This window comes from Fulvia fulva, chromosome 4, assembly GCF_020509005.1.
Source record: "Fulvia fulva chromosome 4, complete sequence".
In the NCBI taxonomy this organism is placed as follows: domain Eukaryota; kingdom Fungi; phylum Ascomycota; class Dothideomycetes; order Mycosphaerellales; family Mycosphaerellaceae; genus Fulvia; species Fulvia fulva.
This window is the reverse complement of record NC_063015.1, coordinates 5,027,420-5,051,858: the sequence shown is the minus strand read 5'-3', so window position 1 is coordinate 5,051,858 and position 24,439 is coordinate 5,027,420. Positions and strand designations below refer to the sequence as shown.

At 54.2% G+C, this 24,439-nt stretch overlaps 10 protein-coding genes across 10 annotated transcripts; 4 read left to right on the top strand and 6 right to left on the bottom strand.

Annotated features, from left to right (window-relative positions):
- Positions 1 to 172: 172 nt before the first annotated feature.
- CLAFUR5_05113 (UPF0665 family protein) lies at positions 173 to 1,371 on the bottom strand (the record flags this gene model as incomplete). The annotated part of the gene is made up of 2 exons (XM_047904261.1): positions 173 to 1,308; positions 1,362 to 1,371. 2 exons carry the CDS (start codon positions 1,369 to 1,371, stop codon positions 173 to 175), a joined length of 1,146 nt encoding a protein of 381 aa, XP_047761128.1.
- Positions 1,372 to 1,709: 338 nt separating this feature from the next.
- Positions 1,710 to 2,189, bottom strand: CLAFUR5_05112 (uncharacterized protein; the record flags this gene model as incomplete). The annotated part of the gene is made up of 1 exon (XM_047904260.1): positions 1,710 to 2,189. The coding sequence occupies one exon, from the start codon at positions 2,187 to 2,189 to the stop codon at positions 1,710 to 1,712; it is 480 nt and encodes a 159-aa protein (XP_047761129.1).
- A 671-nt stretch (positions 2,190 to 2,860) lies between these two features.
- On the bottom strand, positions 2,861 to 3,118 carry CLAFUR5_05111 (uncharacterized protein; the record flags this gene model as incomplete). Its single annotated transcript, XM_047904259.1, has 1 exon — positions 2,861 to 3,118. One exon carries the CDS (start codon positions 3,116 to 3,118, stop codon positions 2,861 to 2,863), a length of 258 nt encoding a protein of 85 aa, XP_047761130.1.
- A 778-nt stretch (positions 3,119 to 3,896) lies between these two features.
- Positions 3,897 to 5,282, bottom strand: CLAFUR5_05110 (FAD-dependent monooxygenase OpS4; the record flags this gene model as incomplete). The annotated part of the gene is made up of 2 exons (XM_047904258.1): positions 3,897 to 5,182; positions 5,237 to 5,282. The coding sequence occupies 2 exons, from the start codon at positions 5,280 to 5,282 to the stop codon at positions 3,897 to 3,899; spliced, it is 1,332 nt and encodes a 443-aa protein (XP_047761131.1).
- Positions 5,283 to 5,891: 609 nt separating this feature from the next.
- CLAFUR5_05109 (putative NADH dehydrogenase) lies at positions 5,892 to 7,436 on the top strand (the record flags this gene model as incomplete). Its single annotated transcript, XM_047904257.1, has 1 exon — positions 5,892 to 7,436. One exon carries the CDS (start codon positions 5,892 to 5,894, stop codon positions 7,434 to 7,436), a length of 1,545 nt encoding a protein of 514 aa, XP_047760400.1.
- Positions 7,437 to 8,257: 821 nt separating this feature from the next.
- Positions 8,258 to 8,866, top strand: CLAFUR5_05108 (uncharacterized protein; the record flags this gene model as incomplete). The annotated part of the gene is made up of 1 exon (XM_047904256.1): positions 8,258 to 8,866. The coding sequence occupies one exon, from the start codon at positions 8,258 to 8,260 to the stop codon at positions 8,864 to 8,866; it is 609 nt and encodes a 202-aa protein (XP_047760399.1).
- Positions 8,867 to 10,691: 1,825 nt separating this feature from the next.
- Positions 10,692 to 16,029, bottom strand: CLAFUR5_05107 (putative clathrin heavy chain; the record flags this gene model as incomplete). The annotated part of the gene is made up of 6 exons (XM_047904255.1): positions 10,692 to 12,778; positions 12,871 to 13,009; positions 13,060 to 13,596; positions 13,652 to 14,335; positions 14,389 to 15,921; positions 15,970 to 16,029. The coding sequence occupies 6 exons, from the start codon at positions 16,027 to 16,029 to the stop codon at positions 10,692 to 10,694; spliced, it is 5,040 nt and encodes a 1,679-aa protein (XP_047760394.1).
- Positions 16,030 to 17,187: 1,158 nt separating this feature from the next.
- CLAFUR5_05106 (uncharacterized protein) lies at positions 17,188 to 17,763 on the top strand (the record flags this gene model as incomplete). The annotated part of the gene is made up of 1 exon (XM_047904254.1): positions 17,188 to 17,763. One exon carries the CDS (start codon positions 17,188 to 17,190, stop codon positions 17,761 to 17,763), a length of 576 nt encoding a protein of 191 aa, XP_047760785.1.
- Positions 17,764 to 18,510: 747 nt separating this feature from the next.
- Positions 18,511 to 19,408, bottom strand: CLAFUR5_05105 (Eukaryotic translation initiation factor 3 subunit J; the record flags this gene model as incomplete). Its single annotated transcript, XM_047904253.1, has 2 exons — positions 18,511 to 18,526; positions 18,576 to 19,408. 2 exons carry the CDS (start codon positions 19,406 to 19,408, stop codon positions 18,511 to 18,513), a joined length of 849 nt encoding a protein of 282 aa, XP_047760392.1.
- A 3,053-nt stretch (positions 19,409 to 22,461) lies between these two features.
- On the top strand, positions 22,462 to 24,192 carry CLAFUR5_05104 (uncharacterized protein; the record flags this gene model as incomplete). Its single annotated transcript, XM_047904252.1, has 1 exon — positions 22,462 to 24,192. The coding sequence occupies one exon, from the start codon at positions 22,462 to 22,464 to the stop codon at positions 24,190 to 24,192; it is 1,731 nt and encodes a 576-aa protein (XP_047760391.1).
- Positions 24,193 to 24,439: the final 247 nt, after the last annotated feature.

The window sequence follows — 24,439 nt, the reverse complement described above, 5'->3', positions numbered from 1 at the left end:
CATTGCGCGCCTGCGCCCTCGCATCGTCATAATCGCCACGCGCTAAGCTCATTATGCGCGGGTCCCACATGCCCCCATCCATTCCCCTTAGCCAAGCCGTCCTTGGATGTTCCCTTATGCGTGCGCCGTTCATATGCAGATGATGAAATGCGAGTCTATCCCTTCGACATGATCATCGCGGTTCACTTCGTTTCGACACCTGGGCTTTAGGCACCTCTTCTTCACTGCCACTTCTCGGACTCAGACTAAGCCTGTGATCTTTGCCTCTGAAGATGTGCATACCGACATCAGTGGCCCAATCAGCGTATCCTGTTCCAGGCTCTCCAGGCAGCGGCAATCTCATGCTGCCCTCCTCGATCAAGCCCGCGTTTCTCATCAGATCGAAAAAGGCTGCCTCGCTATCGTGCCTGGTCTTCGTTGACACGACGATGACGGCTTTTGGCGATCTATTCACTAGATTGACGAGCATGCCGACGAGAGGTTCCAGGGTGTCGGTGTTGTATGTACATTCAGACACAATGATGAGGTCGTTCTTTCGTGTCTGGAGCTTCTCGGGTAGCTGTGCCAGCCAGTCCAGCGGTTGAAAGTGCACTCGAGATGACATGGCGGGCTTCATGCGAGCAATGTTGGCATTGATAAGCTCCGTCACCTCCGGCAGGTCTGTCAGAAGAACGTCGGCGTCTGGCATTGCCTGAGCTACGCTGATGCCAACTGTCCCACAGCCGGCGCCAAGCTCAATGACATTCAGTCTCCGATATGTCGCAGAGATGATGACATATTCCAGCAGGGGCAGTGTGGCAGGATTCTCGAGCGAGAGGATGTGATCGATGTGTTGTGCCAGTGCCTGGCTGCCGTCCCACAAGTGCCTTGCGATACTGTCTCCAGCGTCTTCCAGCAGTGACAGCGACCGCTCGGCCAAGGACGTGAACCTCCTCTCGACTCGATGACCTGATTCGAAGTGGCCTTTGGTGGGATCAAGTGTGCCACTCCAGACGTCCACGATCGGAGGGAGAAAGCTGTGTGGTTTTGTTTTCCTCGCCTCTTTTGCTTCGACATGTACGCATGCCGGCCAGTCAATGTCTTGCCGCGACACGTCCAAGGCTATGTTCGCTGCTCGTGCACCAGCCTGCCATTGGATCTTCTTTCGCAGATATGTCTCGCCATCTTCTTCTGCGTCTCGAAGGGTGACGACCAAGTGCAGGTCAGTCGGGAGGAAGGTCTCGCCTAGATCGGTGGTGAGTGTGACGACGGCTTTGAGCAGCACGGGGCTCTTTTCCACGTGCACTTTGGGCGTCTTGAGGAAACGAACTGCGCGCCTGTCAGCCGGCTAATCGTTCGATATCCCAAACAAGCGCACTCACTGTAATGCATGGCTCCCGCCCATGCCGTGGTGATGACCCAAGCTCCACCTGGCAGCACCTTCGAGTCACGCAGCCAAAGTGGTGAGAGGAGCGGAGCGGAGCGGAGCGGAGCGGAGCGGAGAGGCAAGCGAAGTTCAGGTTGATGCTGCTTGCCCGGCGGCTCTTGCTACGCGCCTACGAGAGAGAAGCAGATTGAGTTGCTGACAGTTGCAGTCATGGCCGTGCTGTTGGCATGGCTCTTCGCGTAGAGGCGACCACTTACTACACGGCTGCCAATGCATTCAAGAACGACGACTTTGGCCACCTCCGAAGGCTGGCGCAAGCATTCTACGGCACAACCCGAGGTTCTCATCTATTCGATGCTTCCGCGTGGCTGCTTTGATATCGCTCGCCCATGAACTGATCCGGCAGATCTCCCTTCGCTTGTGCAAGCTCCTCCTTCGTCATCCGATCCGAGACGTGAGCCGCAAGCGCTTTGACATATTGTCTTTCGAAGCGGTCCTGCATCACAGACACTGAAAATCCTCTACTACGGACAATCTGGTCAATATCCTTGGCGCTGTATCCACCCTCGCTCGCCAGGACAGTGACATATTCCAGCTCTGCCGAGTCAACCACGAAATCCACGCGAGCCTCCAGCTTCTCATCGAATTTCTCTTTCTTGAGTCCTTCCGTCTCAATCTCGGACCATGCATTGTCACTCGCCCAGTGCAGCCAGTGAGGATTCAAACAGACCGGTCCTTCCAGATGTCGCCGGAAGTCAGCAACACGGAGACACCGACCCTTCAGCTTTTCAATGGTATACTGAAGCCGCATGGCTACAAGCATCCACTCCTTCCTCAACCTGCCGCGATTGTTCCGGTCGACCTCTGGCGCGGATGCCAACCCAAAGACGGCGCCGAAAGAATGCACCGAGCGCAGTATATGTGCTTGCAAGACAGTTTGACAGGATGGACGGGCGGTGCTCTGCAGATAGCGCACTCGGCTGGAAGCTCATCCTGCTTTGGTCGGGAGATTCTGGTTACTAGGTACATGTCTTTCCTGGGAAGGGATTGCCTGCTGCTCATAGTTGAAGAGCCAGCAAGGTGTACTGTCAGGAGCAGTACACATCTGTGGGATGAAGTGGCGGCGATTGCACACATATAAGCCCTCTCACAAGAGTGAAAGTGGGCCAGCTTTGCTTGTACAAAGGCGAGAAGTTTCTCGCCTCTGTGTTGGTCTTCACATGTCTAGGAATTTTTCGTGAAGCTTCAGTCCAACTTTGAATCAACACCTCTAGCACGACTTTTATACATGCCCGAGAACATGATGAAAGGACTCCAGATTCCAGAGTCCACAAACCCGCGCTGGAATATTTCTACGTACTCCAAGCCTCACATGGGCACGTCCTTGGTCTTTCACTACTTTGCTTCCAGAAACTGGTCGAAAAGGTCTTTCCATGCCGGTTTCAGCACTTCCGCCGAAAGAATACCATTGTCAAGGTCATCATATATGCCGTTTCACAGCTCATTTGTGTCGTACAGCGAAGGATCATGCTCGTGATGGAGCAGAATCTTGTCAATGTCGTCGAAGGTGTAGCCTGTCGCCCCGTAGCCGTCATCGTAGTTGTCCTTCCAGGTATGCTTCATGTACTGCTCTGCCCAGCCGATGCCACATTCTCGCAAGGGATCTTGCCTCGCCGGCGTAGACAGCCCGCTGAAGAGACGTTCGGTTCTCGTCGGAAGATCTGTAGTGGGGGTTTGAATATTGGTGGTCATGCCGTTCAAGAGTTGATTGTCGATCGTGGATGTGTTCCCAGATCAGAAGTGAGATCAGGGCATGGTTATAGGTGACTTTGAAGAAAGTCATGTGTGCAATTACCATCGTTCATCAATGTAGGTCCGTCCACATGTGGTGGAGGCTCGAGGCCTGGCTGCATCATTGTATACAGTACGTCAGACCGCTCGCTTGCATTCGTCAATATCATTTCATGTTCTCCTACGGCTCGCCGTGCGGTGGTGAAGCAAGTTGTTTTGGACGAAGCGCAGAGGTGAATGTTGCGCACGAGCGACGCTCGATGGGGGACGACGATCGGCTTTTGCAAGGCAAGATGTACAGGACGTGGCACACAGATCCCATCGTGCCTTGCTGACAGAACTCTGCTGCTGTTGTTGCGCGACCCAAACGATTTGCTGCCGACATAGACGCAAAGAAGATTGTAACGGAGAAGGCGTGATTTGAACTCGCATCCCGTCGTCCTGGTCAGCTCAGGCTAGCTTCGCATCTTAACCTTTACCATCGATGTGAAAGTTTGAATCTTTTGACGGCCGATCCTCTCTTGGCCCTTGCAGTCGGAAGACATACCCTACCATTAGACGACCCTCTTGAATTGGAGCCTCATGCTCCGGCCCAGGTGATATGGTCTAGATGAGAAGCTGCTGGAGAGCGGAATGCTGCAGCTCGTGAGATCATGCATCGGAATGTCGTCAATCGAGGGTGAAAGCTTGAACGAGGTCTTGAATGTGACAAGGTGTCATGTCCGGGCAACGGAATCCTCTACAACTTAGCATATATCTCTTCAAACTTCTCATCCGCCACAGCCATCACATCAGTACCATAGATGATCTTCTGAACATCTGCATCAGCCCACTTATCAGGCACAGGACCCTTGCCCTCTTTCAGCGCGGCGAATTGTTGGTCTCTCTCTTCCTTCGCTTTCCCGTCTCCAAGATGTAGCGCTCGTCCACTGGCTGCAGCAAGCTCGACAAGCTGGTACGCACGATCCCTGCGAACCTCCTCGTAGACCTTCAACGCCTTGGTGATGTCCTCGGGGCTAGTGCTTGGAAGCTTTGAAAGCACCACGCTGAGAACGGCACCGTCTTCGATGGCTTGTGCCGCGCCTTGGGCCAGATGGGGTAGTGTGGGGTGGCATGCGTCGCCAACGAGCGCAATTTGATCGTGAACCCAGGTAGGGAGAGGCTCGTGCACGCGGAGCTTCCATTCGCAGACTTCGCCATCCGGTACCAGATCGAGCATACGTCGTACCTTGGGGCAGAAATCACTGAATACTTCCATCATCTGCGGTTTGCTACCTTTTGTGGTGTATGTTGCCGAAGGTCCTGCTGCGAAATTTACATCTGGCTGCACCGTGCTGAGGTTGTAGATCTGCTTCGACGATACAGGGTAGGCGATGATGTGACGCTTCTCGCCGATCCAGCGTGTGACCATCTCGCCGTCGATGAGTTCGAGAAGTTCGGGGTCGTCCTTCATTTGTTCCCGGGTAAGCATGATTCGGTAGGCTGCTTGACCGGTATCGATGATCTTGGCGTTGATGTTTTTCAGGCGAAGCATCTGGTCTCGGACGGTTGACTTGATGCCGTCGGCGGCTAGCAGGACGTCACATTTGACTTGGTATGGTTCGCCTTCGCGCGGGACGGCCATGAACGATGGATGAGGACCATACGACTTGACTTGGCCAGCTGCTGTCTTGAAGTGAAAGCGGATGGCTTTCTCATTCTTACAGCCTTCGTACATCGACCCTGCCAACGAAGATCTGTGGCCGACCATATGGGGATATGTATAAGTCGAGCGGATGTACTTCAAGTCGACATGTGCAAGCTGGTTGTCTGTAGACCCTTGTCGGATGCTGGTCTCCTTGAGATCCACGGCATCCCTCTCAATGTGGGCCCAAACACCAAGTCTGTCCAGAATTCTGGCCATGTTAGGTGCCAGCTGGATGCCAGCTCCCACGAAGCCCAGATTGGATGCGGTCTCGTATACGTCTATGTTCTTGAAGCCTTTCTTTGCCAGTGCCAGAGCTGTGGCGAGACCACCCATTCCTGTTCGCGTTCAGTATCATGCTCATGCTCATGTGTACCTCTGGGAAGACTTAGCTGCGCCGAGGATGGCGATGTTGATATCTGTCACATCGTTGGGCGCCATTGTTGCTGGAGTATTGTCTGTGTCGTTATTGCAGTGTGCTGTGATGGCAACTTCTGTAGGGTGCCGGGTCACGTGGATCAAGCTTGGTGTCACGTGTTCGCGCTGTGCCTGATGGCCAAGTCGCAAGAAACACATGCTCGTGTTGTTCATGCTTCCACCGCATCTATTGTCGCAACAAATCGATCACGATCACGATCGCGGGTAGCGTGGCGCTGCCTTCAACGAAGGCGGAAAGGGGTGGTATACGGTATAGAGCTCCACTTCTGCCAGCTCCGACAGCTCGGAGCTCGGCACAGGTGGACATGGACCACTCGATCACGAGGACATGCGCCGTCTTCTGCGCCACGCCTCACGCCGACAGCACAACTTCGCCCTCGACACAGCATCGAAGACTGCGACGAATAAATCATGGCTCCTCGGAACGTTCAGCACACCAATGCTCGATGCCGGCCGCCGGTTAACGTAGGAATCATATCTATCCGGATGATGCCGGTCGCTGCCGCCGTGATGTCAGAGTGAGTGTTTGGGGCACTTTCAATCTTGTCAACATGTGTGGCTCTCCTGTTTCAATGCTCTCGTTGAACACTGACATACAGCCCCGCTATCGCCATGCAGAGTGTCCGGCGGAGAGGGCTGGGCAGCCAGACGCCGCAATGGCAGGCAGCAACGACCTCCACCCCCACCAGAGCATCCATTGCGCCAATCCAGCGACGCAGCTTGACTTCGGCACAGCGTGACAACCACAGGCACGGGAGAGAAAGAGTGGTCATTCTAGGCTCAGGATGGGCTGGTTTCACTCTCTCGCGGGCTCTGGACCCGAGGAAGTACCAGATCGTGGTTGTCAGCCCAAGATCATACTTCGTCTTCACACCTTTGCTGGCCGGCACCTCGGTTGGCACCCTCGAGTTCCGTACCACATTGGAGCCTGTTCGCTCCTTCAAGGCTCGCGCATACGGCGCCGAGTTCTTCCAAGGCTGGGCCGACAAGATCGACTTTGCAAAGAAGAGACTTACGCTGGAAGAGGCTGTAGAGGACCCGGCGCCGGCGAAGGCCCTCACGGAGAGTGTGAACGAGCGAAAGACGACAGAGCAGCTGAAGGAAGATGAGCAGATCGAGATCAAGAAGGGAGAGCTATTCGGCCTGCACTACGATAAGCTGGTCATCACTGTTGGATGTTATGCTCAGACATTCAACACTCCGGGAGCGAAGGAGAACGCATACTTCCTGAAAGATGTCGGCGACGCTCGGAGAATACGAAATCGACTGCTCTCATGCTTCGAGGTCGCCGCGCTTCCCACCACCACCCCGGAGATGAAGAAGAACTATCTCAATTTTGCTGTAGTGGGAGGGGGTCCAACGGGAATCGAATGGTCTGCCGAGCTGTACGATATGGTCCACGAGGACATGAAAAGACTCTATCCTGAGTTGATCGAGTACGTCAAGATCACGGTATACGATGTGGCGCCGAACGTCCTCAGCATGTTCGATAAGAGCTTGGGAGACTACGCCATGAAGACCTTTCACCGTAACGGTATCGACATCAAGACGAGCCATCATATCGAGGAACTACGCCCTGGCGTGCCCACTGGCAAAAAGCCACCCGAGGGCACCAAAGATGGCGATTCGTTGTACACATTGAAGGTCAAGGAGGAAGGCGAGATCGGCACGGGCATGGTGGTGTGGTCGACAGGCTTGATGATGAACCCTTTCGTCGAACATGAATTGGCAGACAGAGTCAAGCTGCATGAGAGAAACCACGGACTCGTGACCGACGGCCATCTTCAGATTCAGGACAAGGAAGGGAAGCCAGTCCCTGACGTCTATGCACTTGGCGACTGCGCGGTGCTCGAAGGCACAGCATATCCGGCGACCGCGCAGGTAGCCTCTCAAAAGGCCAACTGGTTGGCGAAGCAATTGAACAAGGGCACGATCCAGCAGAATGGGTTCAAGTACAAGGACCTTGGTGTCATGGCATACATCGGCAATCAAAAGGCCATCATGCAGAGTGGCGGCAGTGGAATCAACGGCCGAATAGCGTGGCTGATATGGCGAGGCGCGTATCTGACCAAGACTGTCTCCTGGAGGAATAAGATCCTGATACCCATATACTGGACGATCAACTGGCTCTTTGGAAGAGACATCAGCAGGTTCTAGCTACGAACGTCGTACCTACTCGGCTATACGAGACTTCTGCTCCGTCAGTGTAGATATAGCTACCCACGAAGGTACCATAGTATGGCTCGCCACAAGGTTGCAATGGTTTGTTTGCACAACGGGTCTGCCGAAAGGCACGCGACAGGCTTCACGACCTCCAGACATCAGTGTACCACAATATATACCCTGCTGCAGCCAGGTATCGGGCCACCAGCCTCTGGCTGTGCAAAGTACATCTTTGCATGCGAACACTTGCAGGCATACAACTTTGCAGCATCGCCCATACCTTTACCTGTCGAAATTGGTCCCGGAACTACGCAATCATCAGGCGATTCAGTGACGACATGAGCGACATCAATGTAGCTCACCAGGCGGCGGGTCTGCCAAGCAAAACCGAGTTCATCTTCAACGGCTTCTCTCCCCCATCGACCCAGGAATCACTACAAGAATGCGGAGTCTGCTGGGAGATTTCCCCGCAGCGAAGCCCGCCACGAACTCCCGTCAAATTGTCGTGTAAGGGCGGTCACATCTTCTGCATTAGTTGCATCATCGCCTCCCTCAAGGCAAGCTCTTTGTGTCCGCTCTGCCGAGTACCGCTGTACGCTCGTGAGCGTCATGAAGAGCACGACTCGGAGTCCTCAGACAACGATACAACCACTTCGTCGCAGCACGGAGTGGACTACCCATTGAGGTGGGCAACTGGATATGATCGCATTCCGCAGCTTGACGACGAACATTCATGGGCTGAAATCACCGACTTGCGGCGGGCGGTTCGCCAGTTTCAATAGTTCTACTGGCTAGACTTTCCGATAGAGCTGCGCATGGCCAAGACTTCGCGGAATCCCTATGGACTTGTGGAGGTTCGAGAGGCTGAATTCGACCGAGCATTCACTGGCGCCTTTTTTGCAAAAGCCTCCACATCACAACAGGATACCGCCGACTACCGCTTGTACATGGGGGCCTGGCGGGATGCATTTTGGGAATTCCGCGCCACTCTCGTCCTCCTCGACAAAAGGACCCTCGAGGTAGATGAGCTCAAGCGCATCCTGCAAGCTCGACTTTGCCTGCAACCATATTGGAGCTCCACAATCATCGCCAACGTGACCAAGCCATTTAACGCAGAACAACTTCGCTTCAAAGACGATCTGGTGCAGATTTTAGATCATGTCGTTGACATCGCAGAGCAGGAGTACAATAAGCACACGGCCGTCAATGATCACGACGCTGGTGACGGTGCGACGGGTTATGCGTACGATGACGTTGACAAGATCATATTGTATTCTGGCCACGATCCTATGCATTATGAGGGTGTCGCGCTGGAGACGGTAGAAGGTGTGCTAGAGAATCACGTCGACGGTATACCGGCGTGGGAAGTCCTGGTATCGGCTTTGAAGGAGCACTCTGGCGAGTTCCTGGAGGCAGAGGCGTGATCATCTTGCAGGCCAGTAGCTTGAGATCTGTTTTGCAGCGGGTATAAGCATGGTAGCAGAGCTTTACAGCCTGTTGCATCGCTACCATACGCATGGGGCCCTGTCTTCTCGAGAGCAGCGGGTTCTTGTTGGGGATCGGGCCTCAAACTTCTGGCAAAAGCACATGGAAGGCGCTGAACAAATTCGAATTGAGGCATAATAAGGCGTGTTGGTGTGGATACACTTGCCGTCTGGTCTGCTGACGTGTCATGCAGTGGTGCTGCGGCCGTGTTTCGAACATCCCTATCCGCGGCCTGCTCATCGATTCAATCTTCGCTTTCATCATCATACTCATCGATTCTACCCCCTTCGACCTTCTTGACTTCACTCTCGTCCACCTCGCTCCCCTCGTCTTCTCCTTGCTGCGCGTTTTCTTCTTGACTCTTCTTTCATTTGTCCAGACCCACCCCCAGACGCTCGGAATGATCTCAGGCATTCTCGTCGTTCGCAGGTGTTCTCGGAAACCGGCGTTTGCTGTACATGAACTAGCGACAGAGAGGACATGCTTGGATGGCGCCGATGGGAATGGTCGGAGTCACTGGGACGGTACGGACTTCAGCTTCACATCAGGATGGCAGCAAGGCATACGTGACTCCAAGCATCAACCGCGGTCATAACTTCACCAACTTGGAGGCATCGTTGCGGATAGGTAACAGGGTCACGCAATGAAGACTGAGACTGGGAAACAGGAGCCAGCTCGCTGCTTCGTATACAACTTATTCCTGTCATCGGCATATCAGCACCGCAGAGAGGCATGCCTAGCTCGAAGCATTGCGCGCTTGATGTGTCCATAGCCTCAGGAAAGTGTCGTAACAAGGCCAAAATCTAGCAGAATAAAAGCAACGCGACAGAGAGTACTGGGACCACGCTCGCCGCTTCGCACGTAAAAGCTTCCTCGCGCAACCGTCCATAAGCCGTGGGAGATGCCAGATTGATTCAGAGCGGAGAGAGGCGCGCTGACTTTGTGACACTGAGCGCATGTCCGCGAGGCCAGTCAAGGCCACAGCGTCTGCAGTAGGTCTAGATGAATGCACTCACCACTCCGCACGGAAAGCCGTCTCCACGCAGTCGCACTGGTACCCTAGAAATGCAAGCGAATTTACATATGCGAAAGTACTGCCGCTAAAGCACAGACGACCCAGAGACCCGAATCTGAGGCCGCAGGTATGGACACACTCGTCAATCTGCGTGAAGAACTACTGTGACACAGCCGCCCCGGCACCGCAGAAAAGCGAATGTGGCTCGAAGCACTAGGTGCGCAGGCTTGACTAACACAGAATGTATGGCCGCAAGTCCACGAGGCAGGAGGGCCGCGATGTGGTATTTGAGGGTGCGGTCGCCGGTTCGCATAGAAATCGAGTCTCGAACGGCCGCCAGGGCACCACAGAAGAGCGAGAATGGCTCGGAGCACTCCGTTTTACCTAAATCGTGTGCCCCTGTACTCTTGCTTATAACAGTAGTTAGGTAGTAGACCGGAGAAGTAGCATTTATAGATGCGCTCGAGGCTCTGCGTTGACCATTACCCTCGCATAGTCGCCCTGGCACCGTAGAGAGGTCAGAATAGCTCGAAGCACCGGACGCGCTGCCTGAAAAGTAGTCTTGGAATACAGAGATGGTACGACGAATTACTTCTCAATGTACAGCCAACGCTGATCCCCATGCTATTGCACAGTTCTATGCTACCGCATAGAATACATGATTGACATACCTGCGTACTATCACATTAGCGCCTAGGCGCTTCGTTGTTTTCAGATCCATTGCCCCGGCCATGGCGCTGACTCTGATCCTATCTAAAGCCACCAGTCATACCCATAGGTGCTACTCCTCCATATCCCGTTGGCTGCGGCATGATGCCATTCGGCTGGCCTATAGGTCCCTGTGTCAGCATGAGTCTTGATTGACCCAGAATTGGCCCAGTCTCCTCTGGCTTCGCATTGGCAGCCTCCTTTGCCTTTCGCTCGTCGTTATCCCTCTTCAACTCCGAAATGGTTGATGCCTGTTGTGACATGTAATTGATCATGAAAGGCATCGTGAAGTCGTTAAGTCCGTGACGCCACGAGATCTCCATGACAGTGTGCAGAGGAATGAGGTCGTAGCATGCGTAGAGCATACCCACGTAGCACTCCTTGCTGCCGATGTCGACAAAGTAACGAAGAAGCTCCTCCACGACTTCGGTCTTGCCTGACATGGCAGATGTCTCGATGGCGTCTTTGTAAAGCTTGTCCTGTTTTGACAGCTGGATGGACTTGTCCCATCTCTTGTTCTTGCGGTAGATGCTGGCGGCGATTTGTCGGAAGAAGACGAGTTCATGCTTCTCCAACCGCTGGGCGAGAGCCACTGCCTCATAGTTGTCGAAGTTCTCAACGCTGTCGCGCAGCTGCTTGTAATCCTCCTCCTCGATCAGGAGGTCGTTGATCGCATCGTTGACAGCGCGCTTGTTCTGAGACTGCACATTCAGCAGGAAAGGCTTGATGAGTGGGATATTGTCGGACTTCTCGAACATCTTAACAACTCGGTTAACATCGATGCGGGGGGTGAGTGCTTGCAGCAAGTCGGTAATCAGTGACGGTTGCTCCTGAAGGTAGAAGTTAAGACCCCTATAGTAGATTTCCAGGTTTGCGACCTTGACGATCGTCTCCTTGAAGGACTGGTGCTCCCATGCATCTGCAGCACGCTCCATCATGGCGAGTGCTGCATTGTCGAACTCGTCGTAGTGAGTGTACAGGAAGACGAGCTCTGGCCATAGGTGTGCTTCCTCAACAGCGCGAATCAGTTTGGGGATATTGATCCGACCCCAGAAGATACGAAGATGCTCCATAACACGCTCTGGGTGGTACTTGCTGAGTGCGATACCAAGCTCGGTGAACATGCCCATGTGAGCCCGCTCGAGACCGAGACCAGCTTCCAGGAGCGAGATGAGCTCATCGAAGTAGCCATTACGCTCGTACTGCTTGACCAGGTCGGTGAGCTCCTCGGCGTGCACGATAAGGTTGAGACCGCAGATCTGCGCAAGGCGGAATTCCTTCTTGGCCACACAAGCCTCGTTGACCTGCTTCCAGACCTTGACGCTGTTGGCTTTTCGCGCACACTCAACAGCAGCTTGGTAGTCGTTGAGGTGTACGAGAGTCGTTGCGAGCTTGGCCCAGTTCGAGATCGAAGTGAAGAAGATCTTCGCTGCCTCGTGGTAGCCCTCCTCATACGCCTTGTCTCCAGATTCCTCGATGTTGGCGACGTTCGACGAGCGCAGGAAATCCTCGAGCTCAGGTAGTTGATTGGTGCGAGCGTAGCAGAAGGCAAGTGCGGTATCGACTGGCGGCTCGCGGAGAGTCTTCCGTGCCATGCGCAAATACTTGATGAGATCATCGTCCTTTCCAGCATGTGTTGCTGTCTCGATGACTTCGTTGTAGTTCGATGGGTCCTGGGCACGGATGTAGGACTCGATCGAATCTGTCACACGGAGACCATCGAGTTGTGCCTTGGCAGTTCGACTCCACACTTCAGGAAGATCGACCTGGTCGGCGTATTCCTGTGCGCGGTCGATGCTGACGACGTGGTCGACAAGCACGTTGGCTGCCTCGAGGTGGTTGCCGGTCTTCTTGTAGATGAGGAAAGCTTCCTCGTACATGCCAACCTCGATACACTGCTGTGCGATGTCGTCTGGGCTGTATTGATCGAGCCGCTCGATGTAGCCTGCGACACGGCCGCGATCAGACTTGGCGGCTGTCAGCATAAGCAAGTTCTGCAAGTTAGCGTTGTCGCTGAAGACGGATGGCTCGAGGATGATCTTCTCCAGAAGCTCGATGAGTTCGACAGGCATGTCGGCATCGATAAAGGCCTTGACAGCGATTGAGACCTGTTCGGGATCTTGAGATTCTGCAAGAAAGATGTTAGCGCAACACGACCCTCAAAAAAGGCACTGCCGTGCTTTCAAAATAGCAGCGCGGCGCACAAGACCACCAACTTACCTGGTACTGCGGTTGAAATGACCTGATCAACCAAAGATCTTCGGTGGATGTTGTTGTCGGAGAGAACGTAAGACCAGATCTCCGAATCAGCACGGTCCAGGAGGTAGCGTGCCTGGGCTTTGAACATGGAGTTCTCATTCTACCACATAGTCAGTATTTGCACGATGTCACTGATTTGTCTGGACTTACGGTGATACTGATCAACTCAAGATCGTTCTGTCCCTTGCTGTAGGCAATGAAAGCCAAGTTGGGGTCACGCTTCTCACAGTACTTGCCAACCTGGAGGGTGTCGTACTGATCGTTGTCCTTAAGCCATTGCTCGGGGTTCGAATTGCTATCGATGTAGATCTTGGCCAAAGCATTGTACACAGCTTGCTGCTGGTTGCCTTGCTGCAATGTGCTCTCCAAGAAAGGTAGCAGAAGCTTGAGTCGATTGCGCGACTCAACTTCTTGGACCAACTCATCGATTGGGATTGATGCGGGAGAGACAGAGTTCAAGAGACCCTTGATGATGTTCTCGTCACAGTCCACGTCAAGCAGACCACCAATGACACCAGGCGTCCGGGCTGGGTTGACTCGCTGGACGTAGACCTCGATCGACTTGAACTGCTGGTTCTTGTACAGGTATAGCACAAGGTCGTGTACCATGTTGAATCGATCGCAGACGATGATGAGTGGCAGCTGCTCGGAGAGCTTGGCCTCCTTGAGGAAGTTCTTGACTTTCTCCTATAAGGCTGTTAGCAGATGACCACAGATTTGGCTTTGACATGACGGTACTGACCGGGTCGTAGTGGTTGCTCTCGCGACAGATACGCTCGACTTCTTGAAGCTGACCCATGGTAGTCGCCGCCTCGATGTACTTGAAGGTGACCTCCTTGTCCTCGCTGAGGTTAACAATGCCACCGAGGTAGAAGTACAGACCTTCTGCAGTGCGGTATTTCTCGAGGAGGTCGATGATTCTGGTCGGCCCGAAGAGATCCGAGTACTTCTTTGCGACGTGAATCACAGCTTGCAGATTCTGGCGGATGTTGACCTTGAGCATCTCGTCGAGACACTCCATGGCGAGGTCAACGGTAAGGCGGCCAAAGTAATTGGTCAAAAACTCCTCGGGAATCTTATCCGTTTGCACAATGCACCGCTTTACGCTGGCACCGTCCTCGTAGTGCTCGAGCGCTCGTGTCAAGAGCCCAGCGTTCTCGCAAAGTTGTGCGATCTTCGCCTTGTCATAGTACGAGAACATCTCGTTGCCAAGGATGGCATCGGCGACTTGTGGCGCATTCGTTAGGTTCATCTCGAGGAGACGAGTCTGGAGGTGGCCTTGCTCTGGTAAGTTCGGTGCGAGTACATCGAGCAGGAAGGCCGTGGCTTGCTGAATCATGCCTTGCGACTGGAAAATGTCCAAAGTCCGCTCAACATCGATCAAGCTGGGATCTTCACGGGCGATGCTTGTGGCGAATTCGGCACCCTATTGATGCGGTTAGTAAAAAGCGAAGAGCTGCCAGCGTGCTCATAACAAACCTTGTCAGGATTGACCCTGCAGATATGCTGGATCAGACCATTGAAGTCCGGTGTGTATCCCGCTTGGCGTGCGTATGGTAGGATCTGGTCGAAGCTGCCAGACTCAGCCATAGCTGCGATGACCTTTTGTGAAGCACCAGCTTCCTGGTAAATCTGTTGTGCGAGAGCCACATCGTGTAGGCGAACCAGGTCACCAAGTTGTTCTGAGCAACCAAGCTTACCCTCCTTCATCCACTTCTCCAGGAGGTGCTTCCGATTCTGCTGCAGAACCGGTCTCGCAAGCTCGAGTGTCTCGTGCTGGTTGAGCTTGCCCTTGTCAAGCAGCATACCAAAGTACTGCAAGATCACAGACAGCTGACCCGGCTGCTGAGGCACCGACTTGAAGCGTTCGATCGTTTGTGGTGTTCGGAGGAAACCCTGAGGAGAGTTTGCAGCAGTCTTGGCGGCTTGCTGGTAGTCTCCCATGTTCAAAAGCTGGTCGAATCGCTGCTGGTATAACGAATCCGCACCCGGCAATCCTGCTCTTGACGCAAGCTTGTACGCAAGCTCGGCATTCTCTGGGTTCTGGAGGAGGTATGGGATGACGGTGTTCTCGTCAACGTTCACAGTGAGCACCTGTCCCTTCCTGTTCACGCCAATTATACCCGAACCGTCCTCATCGCCTGCCGTTGTGAAGATCGTGTCGCTCGAAATGCGGTTCATGAAGATCGTCGTGCCGGTCTCGAGGTCGTAGAGGTGGATGAAGCCGTACTTGGTGACCAGGTAGATGACCTTGTACTTCGATGAGACCTGCATGGCCACCGGGAAGTCATTCGTCGCCTCAGCTGGGAAGTAGATGTCGACTGCTTTCTTCTGGAAGACCGGGTTCGGCGCTTGGTGATCGACTTCGACGATGTGCAGCTTGGCGCCGGTCGCTGATCGGTTCGCGAATGTGAACAGCTTGGAGTCAGCAGGCGCATCCTCTAACCGTAGTGTGCCGAATGCTGCAGCGTGTCCTTCAATGGCCTGGCTGATGCCTCGATCCCGCGAGTAGAGCTGCATGCTGCCAACCACGCGACCTTGCTGCTGCGAGATTCCTACCACGACCATCCACTTCTCGTCGTCAGCCACGCGGTAGTTGATGATCTGGCAGCCTGCCAGGTTCTGGTTGCGGTCGAACATCTTCTGTGGCGCGACCTGCGCCGGATCGAAGATGTTCCAGTGGTATACGCTGGTGTCCGTCACAAGGCCGAGCGACGAATCACTGAACCACTTCCAGAAGACGACGTCCTCGTTCATCGTTGTGCTCTTGATCTTGCTCTTTTGTGCCAGGTCGAAGATCTGTAGCGTCTTGCCGCCGGCCTTGAGCGCAATGATCTCCTTGTTCCAGTGCATGATGGCGCTGTCGGCCTTGATGGGCCGGCGCATGACACTGTTGCCATTCTTGAGGTTGATGATGATGACCTCTGGCTGTGCATTGTCGTCGACTTTTTGGCGTACGCAGACGAAGTGGTCGGATTCGAGGGTGCAAGAGTTGAAGCCTATTGATGCGGGCTATGTGCACAGTCAGTGGCATTCGCCATGGGGTGATGGCGCGCGTACCTGTATTCCAACAGAGGTGAGGTTCAGCTGTTCTGTGAACTTGATGGGTAGCGACGCCATGATGGCGGCATGCGAGGTTGTGGCGCGTCAATGGGAGTATTACGGTGCGTATATCGGTTCGAAAGGAGCGGAATGGAATCGTAACAGCGTGGCGGAAGGTGTATGTGTTGGAGTCGTGATTGCCTGGCCTGCAGCATCATTAGGAGACACTATTGAGAGGACAGCGCAACCAGCTGCCACGGATGGTCCCGCGTCCATGCGCATTGCCGAGAGCTCCGCAACGTCACAATTCCACAACAGCGCACATGCCATCATCTGGTCACACACGGCAACATCGACTGCTTTCCGAAGCACCCGCTCCACGAAATCGTGCCCATGCTGAGGCGAGCGCGTCCTTTGTTCTACGCCGTCTTGCAGGATCCGTGCTACAGCTGCACTCATGCGCGCAGAAGATTGCCCGGCTTGCCGATATGACAACACGTCGATCGTCCAGCGTGCTGGCTCGACCGTACGAAACCGACTCATCGCGAATTGTCAGGGCAAGCTTATGCATTTATGCCCGAGCAAGAGGCTTAGGCCAAGAAAATCATTCAACTCCAAGGTTGCTCTTGGACTCAGGGTCGGATCCATTCTACGCTGTTCGACGACCATGCTTGCAGCCTGACTTGTTGAACGGTTACATGCGGTAGGAGCGCTGCTTGCCATGGGCGCGTTGTATCGACAGATCTGAAGGTTGCACCATCAGCGGTAAGCTCGTTCTATCGCCGACCTTCACATCATCTCGTCGTACGTGTTGATAAAGATCTCGAAGCACAGACATTACGACACGTGATAGATGTGCAGAGTCTGACCCGCCGCTATGAGTTCCTCGCCTGCTAAGCGGCATGTGTGTTGACTATCTAGACGATTTGACAACATGAAGCACCGGTTGCGCCCCTTCCAGTTCTCCAAGGTAAGCTTTCGAAGCGGAACCACAAACACAGAGTTATGTTGTTGAACTTCGCTGCTTGACGATACTTCTGTCCCTCTCCTGAATGCACAACGACACCGACCTGTCCTTCTCCTCGCGCTCAACCCACAAGAGACCATTCGCCACATAGCGTATGACGTGAGGGCAGACGGCTGAAAGTTGAGTCACGGGCTCCTTCTCCACACGCTATAAAGTGGGTGACATGTCGAATCACCATCGCTTCCCCTGCAACTACAGCCAACTCCGCTATGGACGATCTTACCCTCCAACACGAACTCGAGGCCCTAGCTGGTAACGCCTGGAACGCCACTCCCAATAACGACACCACCACTTCGAGACCAGAACCAATCTCCACCACATCCACCCGCTGGTCCAAACTCTTCGAGATCTCCTCAGACGATGCCATAGATCTCATCATCTCCCACCGCAATGACCTGACCCGCACCCGAATCTCGGACGAACACTGGGACCTCATTCGAGTGGAGAAGGAAGCGGAAGGTCACGACCGCGAAACATACGAATATGAGTTGAATCTGCAGCAGAAGAAAGCTGCTTTGCCGAATCTGGTGCCTGCTGCTGAGGACTCGGGCATTACGTACCTTGTAGAATTGACCGGCCCGCTGGATTCGGTCGAGCAGGTACAGCGTGCTGCTGGCTTGAGGGCTGAGCCGGAAGTTGTATACGGCGAGAGCGCGGAGGATGGTAGGAACGTAGTATTGGCTTGTATCGATGGTACTGCGAAGAGCAAACTCCTGAATTGGGCAAGTACCGATGGAGGAGGATATGAGCCTGTGATCTTGGTTAATCCGAAGAGTCTGAGGTAATCTCCATCGAGCGTATTGGTTTCCAAATAATTCTATAGTCTGACAAAATGGTACTCGAGTACACCCGCGTAGCAGAGCCAACGAGAATCTCGTCTCTTGGAGTCTGTGCTTCGTTACCTGTCTGAGCATCGGGCCTAGTGCTGCCTTCGATGGTGGTCTTCCTGGGCCTTGAGGCAAGATAGCTGTTCATTCAGCGCCGCTATCACATGTATGTCGTTGCTCAAATCTTCTGCCGGTAAATAGAGGATGATGGATCCCGGTATCTCCTCCCGTAACGCAGATCTTTGTGTAGTGCTTGTGAGGACAAGTCTTTTGTGCCTTGGATACGACTCACAGCAAACTATGGTCCGGCTACCTGCACTGCGTAATACCCAGGTCTTTGGGGTTTGAATGTTTTATGCGTTCTAGAGGCCATGCGTTTGATGCTACGGCGTGAGCAGCGGCCTTGTCTGGTACTCGATGAGCAGTCAAGCCTCATACTCGGGAGGGGAATGGCTATGCGTCGGGCCCGTTGACTAGAGTGAGAGAAGATCTTGAAACATCATCTAGTCAATACCTCTATTATGCTGATAAGAGCTACTCGTTACGTCAATGCTTTCGTATTGCACGCTTACGCCTTTCGCCATTGTGTGTGCTTCATACGCTAATCGAGTGTCGAATCAGATGTTCAAAGGTGGTCTGCACGCAAAGCTGCCGAACGCCGACCACCGAGCCAGAAATCAGTCGTGATACCGTTGTCGCGAAGCCTCACATGAAGTCACCACTGCAGAGATGTTAGTAAAACACACGAGATTTGAGGCAATCAGACATACTCATCAAGACCATCATCATCGTAAGCACCCACATCAGCCGTGCTTGCCAGGTTCCTGCTAGCATTCAGGCTCGTCTTCGTCTTTGCCGCCTTGCTCTTCTTTCCACCCTTCTCGGCCAGCTTCTCCTCCTTCAGCTTCTCGTTGCTGATTGTTGTAAGACCACTGGCCAACTTCTTGACCTGCTCGCTGTTCAGGTCGCGCACGATCTGCTTCGTGAACTCTTTCATGAACAGCTCGTAGTGTGGTTTCTTGCCGTTCTGATTCAGCAGTGGCACGAGTACCTCGCGAAGCTTGTTAAACTGCAGTGCAGTATTCGGGTTGAAGATGCTCAACTTCGAAAGGTCGACCTTGTCCTCCGGCGCGTTGCTCGCTTGGACTGTCACAGCCTTTGTGGCCTTGCTTCTACTCTCGGGCACGCCACCAACGCCACCGAAAAGATCCTCAGCGGCGGCAAAGTCGCCGTCCTTCTCGGCTTGCCGCTGTCGCTCCCGCCTTGTCGCCTCATCCTCATCGCTGTCCTCCAAGTCAAGGGTCTCGGCCTTCTGTCGTAGTCGCTCGTTGCGCTTCTCCTCTATCCGCTGCGACTTGGATTTCGCGTTCGCCTTTGCAAGCGCGTCTGCCTTGGCCTTGGCCTCGGCGGCCTTCTTTGCCTTTTCGCGCTCCTCTTCGCTGTCTTCCGCGGCATCCCACGACTCGAGAACATCTTCGTCTTCCTCGTCGTCGAACTTGTTGCGGCGCACGGCGACTGCAGGTGCCGGCGGCGAGGATGGGGTGGTGCTGTCGGAGCCGGACTCGTCGTCATCCCACGACACGGGGGCTTTCGAGGGCGCCATGATTGCGGTTGTGATTGTTCTCCGGGATCGGGGCTTTGTCGCGAGGGGTGTCGGAGTGGGTTTCTGAAGTTGGTGAAGGCGTTAGAAAGACGAGAGGCCCGGCTGACTTCCGAGCGAAGCAAGAGTGTATATGCAGGAGGGAAAGGAAAAGGAGAGTTGCGGACTTTGACGGACATCTGGTGTTTTGGAAAAGAACCCAGGCCGGCATCATCGCGCAGAGCCCCGCCAACTGACTCACAAGTCACCACAAGAGATCGCGCCACACTCGCTTGCTTCTCTTCCACATCATCAGGACATCTTACGACATTGCTGGTGGATTGCACTATGCAGACACAGGCGCTTCTTTTATCAACCACACTTGTATAGTGTCGCTACCGGTCGTCACATGCCCTTTCCAGCGACTGCTCACAACCCGGAACACGCGCGCGAGCCCGGAGCCGCCGATTCAGTCTGTGGCGAACTGCAGAATACAGCTGTGTCTCTTGAGCACTGAATACTGGGAGAATATTGCTTACTTTTGTGCTCGCCTTGACGCGACCTCGTAGCGTGATGCCCATACAGTGGCATCGATACCTTCAGCACCTGGCCGCGCTGGAGCTGTAGCGTGTCCTTTGTGCTCGAGCCTACTGAGCTACCTTCCCTCTGCCGCATGCGCTCTACGACCACGAGGGACTTAGGCAGCATCATCGGTCTCACAAATGGAACGCTGCCAGCCAAGAGATCCTCGATGGCGTAGTCAACAAACCTTTTGTGATTCAACGACATAACCTGTTTCCGATACACAAGAGCGATTTCAGTGACCGGAGTCATCTCAGTAACCATCAAGTGTTTGATGTCGGACCAGATGGCGCCCCTCTAGCAGTCGAACTCCCCGAGAGTGAGAAAGGTCCATCAAATGCCTTGACTATATGGAATACCATCAGAGAGATCAACAAGCCTGAGAAGGCTCGGCGCGCCGTTGGGAGGATTACTATCGCGCAGGAGCCAAGCCCCATGCTATTTGGTGCTCTACATTATACTGGCCATGATGTCTTTGATATGGACCAAATCTTCGACTACCTGCACAGACCAGGACATTCTTCTGCTCATCTAAACCGAGCCTATGAAGAAGACATCAGGCGCCAGAAGAGTTTCGTTTTCTCATTGGAGTATTTCATCATCATTGGCGACGTTATGCGGCCTTCGAGGTCGATGTGCTGCGAAGGCTGAACCCGGCAACGGCAAGCCGTCACTGGACCGCAGGACCACAGTCGACAACGCTGCATTGCGACTCAGACGGTGGTCTTCGGCACAGAAGGCAGAAGTGGTAGCGAACGACACTGAAAAGAGCGACGAGGATGGTGAAGATCGAATGAACGGCCATGCAGACGGACCAGAACGTCCATCTCCAGTTCCGGATCTGTCGCAGAGGGCCCGGAGGATGATTACGCAGTAGCAATCAACGCTGGCAGCGATGTGGGCTCAAGAGTCGAAGGAGACTTCGCCGGAAAAGGCTGAAGTATAGACGCATAGCATAGCGACGACTGAGACGATTGATGTTTATGGCATGATGACACTGAAAAGCCGATGTGCAAAAGCCAAATACAATGTGCGACTGTTGCCTGCAGAGAGCATTCTTAAGAAATCCTGAAGCTGCCGTGACCGTGACAATCTCACGCGCAAGGTCTTGCTGTGCCTCATCTCGGCGTGAGAGTCAGAGCAAAGCGATCTTCATACTCCTATTAATCGCGCGTCTGCTATTTCAGGTTCGACGTCCAACCCGAGTCATGACGCTCGCCCGTTTTTCTCAGCTCCGTGGACGATGACGATGAGATCAGAATGCAGCGCTAGACAATTCTGTGCGACAATGTCGGCACGAAGTCGTTAGGCTGAGCAGCTCCGGGGTTATAAGGCGGTCCTGTCTTACATCAATCCACGACAGCAGCGACGGGCCTGTTATGTCATGTGGATGAAGGCAGTCAGGGCTCAGGAGAAGTCCAGGAGATGCTGCGACCGTCATGCATTGAAGTTCAAAGTCAAGACTGCGAGAGTTGCGCGCTGACTTCATCGTCGTCTCCACGCACGGGGGAGCTCTCCCCTGTCTGGTGTGGTTGGTGCAGCACGCAGATCGCTTGGCTTGACTTGAGACACGCTGAAACGTTGCAAAGGTGCCATGTTGAGCAGGTCGGTTGTATTGTGTGCACGCTGCAAACACGCACGCCGTCTCATGAACTGTCACGCGGTGGGCGATAGCATGTATGTGAGCGATGTGGGCAGGTGGCGTCTGGCGAAACGTGGTGAGATGAAGATGGAGCCTCGTGACTTGCCAAGCACGGAGCGAGACACCTCGAGCGTGCGTGTTTCAGGTAGAGGTAGTCTCAGCTGATCAGAACCACCTCGCTTCGTCGCCCAATAGGAACCAGTCCAAGCTTTCAAAGCGTGCGTGCAGCTTCGCGCCCGCTTGCGGTATAGCGTAGAAGCTGAGACCACGTAGGCCGAGTACCTGAGCTCAAGGTAGAGGCGGATCTACGACCAACGCCAACTCCCTGTCTTTGGTCATGTCCGCGCTTCACGCCGGCGTGCCATCTGCACCTCCGCTCTGTAGACTACAGCATTCCTAGTGGCCCGTCCAGCGTGTGGGAAGCATCAATGTACTGTACATCGGATCTGCGTGTCACGGCACAACGGCTGCTGCTTGCTTCGGCAGCTTGATCGCTTGCATTTCGTGGCATGCGGCATGCGTGGGTACCTTATGGAAGCTGTGCGACTCCTTCTTCCTGCTTTATCAATCTTGCAACTCGCATCCGTGATGCAGTCGAGGTGACTGTGTGCACTGCTCGTCCCTCGTCCTCTGTTGCGCGACCGGCCGTCACAGGCAGAGCTGGCCTCTCCTCCATCATTCCCTCACATTATTCTTCACCCGTCTGAGGTCATCTTCTTGCAAACGCACAAGTCACGAACATTCATACGGGTTGCGCGCGCCAGCATGGCCACATCCGCCGGAACAAGCCGATAGTCCATCTCGAGCGTCATCTCCAAACGGACGTGGCGCTAGCGGGACGTGGTTACATGTGATGAGGACAACAGCAGCCAACATGCGGGATCGCACAAACACCAACTTGTCTGTATCCTCTACATCCAGCAGGAGCAGTCTGAACGAGAAGGACTACCTGGACTCACTACCACCATCGCCGACGCTACCTGGCCCCATTACGAAGGAGAATAGACCACGACCTCTATGTCGTCGACAGACAGCAATGCGGATACTGCTGGCAGCCTTATGCGCACTTCTCTTCACCTGGCGATACATCCTTGGGTGGCCAGCCGCTTCGTACATACCAACTTCACCTATACCCGACCAGGTCGATGACCAAGAGCCCCAGCTTATTGCTGGCGACAACCTCCCTGATGAGCCGGCCGCATTCATCGTCACAGACTCGCATGGCTCATCAAAGTGGACCATCTCGATACCGCACAATGCCCTATTTCCTTTGCCTAGCTACCAATACAAAGACATATGTACAGAAGGCACTGGGTTACAACGCACAATCAGCACAACCATTAGGCCTCATGGCAGGCGGCATTGGTGGCGGGAGCATTTTCGGACCACCAGCGACCACACATTCCTGGATGTCGCCGATGCTGAGCACGCTGGCGCACTGTCTCCTCCTGGAGACACATTTGCAGATACCTGCCAAAGCAGCTTGACCTTCGTACTTGAATCAGATGAGGCAAGCTTCGGAAAGTCGCTGCTGCTGCTATGGATGAGTTACGGCCTCGCCAGACACGAAGGAAGAGCGTTCTTTCTTGACGACACTCGTTGGGCATGGGGTTCGTATACATCGTACTTCGCAGCGCCACCAATGCCGAAGTGTTCGCCACCACCAACACACCAAAGAGTACCATGCCCACGAACCGCCAAACATCTCGTGGTGTCAGCTGCTACCGCAGGATGGACGTTTGGGTCCGCGTTTCAGCAAGAGTTTCAGGTGGCGCGGAAGCACGGATTGGAGGCACAGTCGCGAGTGTACGACCTGGCACGCAGCGGTTTCAAAGCGCTGTTCAAGCTTACAGGAGAAGACTCGCTGTACGCGGCTTCGCGCATTGCCAAGCTCAAGGACGATGCCGCCGCTCACGGAGGTTCAATGGTGGGCATGCAGATTCGACGTGGTGACCTACACCCTTTCGAGTATCAGTATAGCCGCGATTATCTGCCGCTGGAACGGTATGCACGTGGCGCGAGGTCGCTCTCGCGAACACTGTTGGGCGGAGACGAAGCACTCGACGACTTCTCCTCGATCGTGGAGTATGTGAAGTCGCCCTTGATCTTGAGCTCGGATGATCCCGATATCATGGACTCGTCGGAGTTGTTAGAGGCTGCAGCACCTCTCAGTGTCCAGCCCGCGCAGGAACGCATCCAACTGGCCACAAAGAAGCGACTCGACAAGACCTCTCCGGTGGCACCTCTTCGAGATGGACCGTATGTGAAGCACGTGGAGGAGAATATCGGCTGGGAGGGTGGATTCTACAGCGCACTGTTCTACTCATTGGGTGGCGCCAAGAGGGCAGCATCGACGGACTACAAAGTCAACATTCCGGAGCAAACACTAAGATTGCGACAGCTCGTAGGCCGTGCTTATCTGCTCGATCTCACGGTCGTCAGTGAGAGCGATGGCGTTGTCTGTGCCATCAGCAGTGCCAGCTGCAGAGCACTTGGCGTCATGATGGGCTGGGACGCAATGACGGGTGGCAGGTGGATGAATGTGGACGATGGGAGGGCGTGGTCGTGGACTGGCCAGCGTTGAGAGGTAACCCGCCGTATAAGAGACTCGTTGATTTGAAGCATAGCGCATGGCGTCACAAACCAAAGATACCCTTTTGATAGCAAGTGAATGAATAGTTTCGAATGCAGCCGCCACCTTTGGCGTTTGGAACGAATAACACGCACGTGGCACTGATGGTCCAGCTCCAGCCTGAGGGCCAGCTTGCATTCACTCGCTGTCTTCACCGAGTCTGCCGCACCTCGAAATTTGACGACAACTTCGCGCCGCT